The sequence below is a fragment of the Camelina sativa genome, chromosome 5 (assembly GCF_000633955.1).
Source record: "Camelina sativa cultivar DH55 chromosome 5, Cs, whole genome shotgun sequence".
NCBI lineage: Eukaryota > Viridiplantae > Streptophyta > Magnoliopsida > Brassicales > Brassicaceae > Camelina > Camelina sativa.
Window position 1 is genome coordinate 23680035 of NC_025689.1, and position 6164 is coordinate 23686198.

Here is a 6164-nt window from a genome sequence, read left to right on the forward strand (position 1 = left end):
GAGTTCGTGAATTGGATCAATGGTGTAACAAGCTCCTTAAGTACGGTGAAGCAGCAGTCTCCTCTGTGAAACGAGACGACAGTCCTAAGGTTCGTAATCTTCTAAACACATATATAATCTCATGGAGAGACTCAATGGAATGTATCTGATGAAATGCATTTGGTGGAATCATATTAGTTGATCGAACATGTCCGTCACTTGTCTCTTGGAGCAGAGATCTCTGCAACAATCCTTGAACGTTGTTTCTTGAAGGTAAGTAAATATTGATCTCAATTAATCCACCTACATAATTTACTCTTAATTGGTTTGTGTAACTGCGTTTCGTCCTGTAGTTAGAAGCTCCAGTAAGCAGAGTTTGTGGTCTGGATACTCCGTTTCCACTTGTGTTTGAGCCATTCTACATGCCCACCAAGAACAAGGCAAGTTCCTTTTCTCTTATCATGTTGCTCCGACCCAAAGAGCAGTTTCTAACATATCATGTGCTCTTGTTTGACGCAGATATTGGATGCAATCAAAACAACTGTGAATTACTAGCTGTTCTATATGTTTCTCTGTTATCCCATTCGTCAATGTAACCAATTCTACAAATGTAAAACCTTTTCTACTTTAAATAAGTCCATTAATTTCCACCAGATATATTGTCTTTGAGATTTAGCCGTGAACATTTTAGACTCAATTGTATACATAATCCAAGTTTTCTTACAAGACTAAAGAAGACATGTTATTTAAAATGTTATTTTAAAAATGTTATTTTATAAATTTTTATAATTGTAATATGTTTAAAAATATTAATAAACATTATATTATTAAATAGTATTAAACATTCTTAAATTTTTTATTAAACATTAATAAACATTTTAAAATTTCTATAAAAATATTATATTATTAAATCTTAAGATCTTATACATGTTCTTCCAATAACATGGATTGTTTGTGAGAACAGTATTGTAGTTCTTTTATGCATTGTTTGTGAGAGTTGTGACGTATGCGTTACAGAGTGATAGAGTTGATGAACCGGTGATGTGCCGGTGGCTCTAGTCCGTTATAAACATTGTATCATTCAGATAAGGAAATAAAGATTACGTTCTTCATTCTTATCAATTGGTGCGGTGAAACTGTGATTGGAGGGTCAACGCGAGTGAAGAATTAGGTTTTGTGAAATTGGGGATTTTACCAAATTGAAGAATCAGAGGATCGGAGATGGAGGTAGAGCAAGATTCATCGATTAGAGAGCTAACAGCGGCGGAGCAAACAGCGGCTTCAGCTATTGAGTTTTACGATCAATTGGCGGAGATGACTTCGATGGTTCATTGTGAAGAATCACGTTTGGATTCAAGAATCGCCGCTCAGGATCAACAGTTCTTGGAAATTAAGCGGAAGCTGGGTTTTGTGATAAACAATTTATCTGGGAAAGAGACAGTGCAAGAAGTTGGAGGCACAAGTCAAATTACCACTTCAAGATCGCAAGATCAAACCAATCAGCAAATTCTTTCTCGGAACCTTGCCGTAGTGATATTAGGCCTAGGATCAGAGAAAACCTTCTCAACAATGTGGAGATGGCCGTGTTTGAGGGTGTGGGAATTTATGGTTGGATTGCGCTTGTTGAGCGTTTCTTTCGAATGGGTGGATACAACGATGCAGAGAAACTAGTCTTAGCTTCAGGGAGCTTGCAAGGAGAAGCATTGAGCTGGTACAACTTGGAAATTAACAAGAGACAGTTTGAAAGTTGGGTTCAGTTTAAGTCGGGATTGATGCTGAAATTTGGATCGAAGATTAGAGGACCAAGTATAAGTTTGTTTCGTATCAAACAGACAGGAACAATAGAAGAGTATATACAACGATTTGAGGATCTTTCATCACAAGTATCTGGGTTGGATGAGCAGAAACTTGAAGGGATTTTTCTCAATGGATTAACACGGGAAATGCAGGAGCTTGTTCATATGCAGAAGCCACGTAATTTGCCGGAGATGATGGCTGTAGCGAGAGATATGGAGTCATGTATAAAGAGAAAAGTTGTTAAAGAAGAGTTGATGTTGGCCAGTAAAGAGAATAAGGAGATTTATGGATCAGATTCTGCAGTGACTATGCTAAACGAATCAAGTCAAGAAGCAGGTTCACATAAGACTGGGTCAATATTAGATTCTGTGCAGAAGATTGAGGATTATTCATCTCAGGTTAATGGGTTAGATGATCAGGAGTTAGAAGGGACATTGTTGAATGGATTAACACAAGGGATTATGAAAGGGAATGGAGATAACATGGTGAAAAAGATTGAGTTGCCAATTTTTCATGGATTGTATCCATGTAGTTGGATAACACAGGTGGAAAGATTAATTCGATTTGATCGACATACTGACATAGAGAAGATACAGTTGGTAACGCAGAAATTAAAGGGAGATGCTCTTAGTTGGTTCAAGAATGTGTCTTTCAAGAATTGGAAAGATTTCAAGTCAAAGTTGTATGTTCGATTTGGGAATTTGGCTCCAGTTACTCTGCAGCCATTGTCAGCTCTGAAACATGAGCCTTCCTTAGCCACAAAATCATTGGCAGAGACTGATTTGCATCAAGAACAGGAACCGCATGAGGAAAATGCTGCCGACTGGGCGTCAGATGGTGTTCTCCAATCACAAAAAGTTGAGAATTCAGTCTTGGAGGTTCATCGAGATGCATCATTGAATCAATATCAGTCACAACCTGAACTAGTTTCTGATGCTTTACACTCTGAACCAGGGAAAGTGAGTTCAGTATTGGAAAATAAAGAAAAGATGGATAAACAGTTTATTCACAAGATCATTAAGATGGTTGGTGTTAATGGTAATGTTGAGAGGTTGCAGGAAGAGAGAAACATCATGAAAACTTGTTCTCCACTAATACATGCTTCTGGTTCTGTGAAATTGAGAATCGATACATCAGCTATCCATCAAGAAGTGATTTTTGTGTTTAACAATCAAGAAGCTTTGGTACAAGAGGTGATTATGCAGAACGAAAAGAGTGATTATGAAGAGTTGATTCCGACAATAGAATTTTCTCAGGCCAAGAAAAATAATGTGTATAGGAAAAATGCATTGATCTTAAAAGAGAAATCAAATGACATTCAAGAGCATAATGTGGACATGGAATCAAGTCTGAGGATCTTGGGAAAAGTAGCAGCTAAGAGACAACAACAAATTTGTTCCAAATCCTGGAAATTCAAATACAAAGACACGCTAGAGACAAGCAAACATAATCCTACAAGCGCTCAGTTTTGGGAAGAAGATACTGCAAAGCTGTGGATATCAACTTATGGTACACTGCAGTCTCATAGCCATCATGTGCAAAGACGTTTCTCATTTAAGTTGTGCACACTTTATTACTTTTCTGTGTGGCACTGTTGGAGAATTAAGACACTATCACAACTTGGAATTGGGAAACAAAAGGATGCAGTAACGTTTTGGTGGTGGTTGCTAAAAAATATAAGAGAGTTGCAGGTTTTGATTGCCACAGAATGGATGCAGATTTGCGATAACGCATACAAGGGGGATACTTATGCTCTGTCTTATGTTACATTGACAAGTGACAACTTCTATGGGGATGAGAACTCAATTGTAGATGATGTCACAAGAAAAGTTGAGTGTCACTTCAAGAATAAACAAAGAAAAATGGGAAGGTATCAACATAGCCTCAAAGTTTTGCTGCGACAATGGGAAGTAACTATGGATTTTCAGTGGTGGTTGGCATGGTTATTTTGTTGGAAGAACAAGGCTGAGAATAGCCAGTCGAATTCATGGATCTTAGAAATGGAACAAGCCAGTTACAAAGTGACTGGAAACAGAGTGCAGAAGCGAGGGTCAACACAGTTTCTATGTAGTGTTATCCAGCACCGGATATGGCACAGATGGAATTCTAAGCAACTACACACAGTCCTAACAAGTGGGAGGGATTTAATTGGAAACGCTATTACACAGGACACCTGGTCTGCTGCAACTGTATACAAGAGAGGCTATTATTCAGTGTGGCATCGCTGGAGAAAGAAGAAATTGCAGAAGATTAGCTTCCAACTATAGCTGACCAGCAACTAAACTGAGACACTACGGTGCGGAGGATCAAGGTTCGTGCAGCAGCTCTACCATAGCATCAGCGATCATCATCATTGGTTTTGATCGTCACTACATTTGCTACTGCACAGCTTGAGGACAAGCTGTTTTAAAACGGGGGAGTATTGATAAGCTCACTATGTGTATACAAGAAGGAGGAATAGAGTGTAAGCAGAGACATGAGGGAGCACGTGCAAGGGACTGAAGTCATTTGTATATAAACTGAGAACAGTATTGTAGTTCTATGCATTGTTTGTGAGAGTTGTGACGTATGTGTTGCAGAGTGATAGAGTTGATGAACCGGTGATGTGCCGGTGGCTCTAGTCCGTTATAAACATTGTATCATTCAGATAAGGAAATAAAGATTACGTTCTTCATTCTTATCATTTTATTGCTATACCTGTATTCTCGTGGACGAGTTTTCAAATACAATTAGTCCATTTGTATTACTACATGTGTATTATAGACTATAGTGGACGAGTTAGTTCAAAAAAAAAAAGACTATAGTGGACGAGTTTTCAAATCCGATGCTCTGTCCGACCGTTGCTAGTTCTTACCTAGTATACAAAGTTCTCCACAACAAACAAACTTACCCATTGGGGAAGATCCACAATTTTCACCCGAACAAAAACACTTTTCTATATGCTATCTTGGAACTTCATATAATTCTCCGACTCATTCATAAAGAATCGATGCTGGGTTTGCATATTCAATGATTATAAATTTTACATTCGCCGATAATACCAGTGTCTAAAGATCATCTCCCAGATGCGTCGATCATGCCAAAAGTGTTCTCATTGTTGTTTATAATCAAATTGGGGAAAACATAAACAAGAATTGCGGTTAAAATTATGCAAATTTTTTTTGGTTTAAATGCAGAATAAGTCCTACAAAAATATAAGAAAGTCAACAATGAAAAATGAAAATTAGAAAAACAAACCACGGGTCCTATCATTCCTCCTTCTACTATACAATGAAAACATTCTCTACCCACGAGAGTCCATTTGGACCCAAACCTAACAATTCCTTCACACACACAAATTCTTGTCTAAAGAAAGACTACTAGAAAATACACGAACCTCACAGCGAACATTCAACCGCAACCGCTACAAAACGCTTGACATTAGTCTCTTACCAATTTCAAATGCTCGCCCTCACTACAAGATTAGTTTTACATCACTCACTTACTCACTATAGCTATTTGAGTTCTACAAAGCCTTACATAAATCTACAAAGCCTTACATAATAAATCTACAGTGGCGGACCAGGATAAAAATTTAGGGAGGTCAATTACAGGGAAAAAATATTAATAGGGAGGTCAATAGAGCAGAATTTACCATCTGTGCTACCAAAATTTTTTGTAATTACATGTAAAAATAAATTGTTTGGTTAGTTTATCCAGGTCAGGTGACCACCTCCTTCCTTAGTAGGTTCGGCGTCCGCCGTTGTAAATCTATCGTAACTAGATAGTTTACCGGTACACTTTGATAACTCTGTCAGATAAATCTATAACTCTATAAGTATACAAAAAATATCTATTAACAACTTAAGTCTATCAATATTAAAAATTAATATAAAATAATTATTGAAGAAAAAACTGAAATCTAATATTATCTCATATTTGAAAAACTAACATTATCTTAAATATATTTGTTACTAGAAGTAGACTCGCGCGATGCACGAGATAACTTTATAAAAATTTTAACATATTTTAGAATTATTAAAATATTTAAAACTTTATATTATGTGTTTCGATAAATTATTTTATGTTTGTTTTTTGTTTTGTTTTTAAATAAGTATTCTCAGTCACTTAAAATGAATGACTATTGATTAGTTAAACATTAAACTGAATTTTTTTGTTTATATGAAAGGTTACTTTAAAAATATTTAGTCTGTATATAATACATAGAACTCCTCATGTTTTGATGCACAATCAAGACGTACAAACATTTTTTACGTTGGGAAAAAGAACACTGATTACGTATAAAATAAAATGCGGCTGAACATGGACATTATGTGTTAGTTTGTCTGCTTTTAACATAATCTATAAAACATCAATATATTCTAAAACCATACACCTACAAGAAGGAC

At 36.3% G+C, this 6164-nt stretch overlaps 1 protein-coding gene and 1 long non-coding RNA gene across 2 annotated transcripts; both read left to right on the forward strand.

Annotated features, from left to right (window-relative positions):
- Positions 206-418, forward strand: LOC104787485. The gene is made up of 2 exons (XR_767938.1): positions 206-252; positions 333-418. It is a non-coding gene; the product is annotated as an uncharacterized LOC104787485 (long non-coding RNA).
- LOC109133111 lies at positions 957-4456 on the forward strand. Its single transcript, XM_019246015.1, has one exon. It carries the CDS (start codon positions 1557-1559, stop codon positions 4041-4043), a length of 2487 nt encoding a protein of 828 aa, XP_019101560.1. The 5' UTR covers positions 957-1556; the 3' UTR covers positions 4044-4456.

Bases quoted from the DNA above. Each gene is read 5' to 3' on its own strand.
- LOC109133111 (XM_019246015.1), top strand. From the start codon at position 1,557: ATGGCCGTGTTTGAGGGTGTGGGAATTTATGGTTGGATTGCGCTTGTT.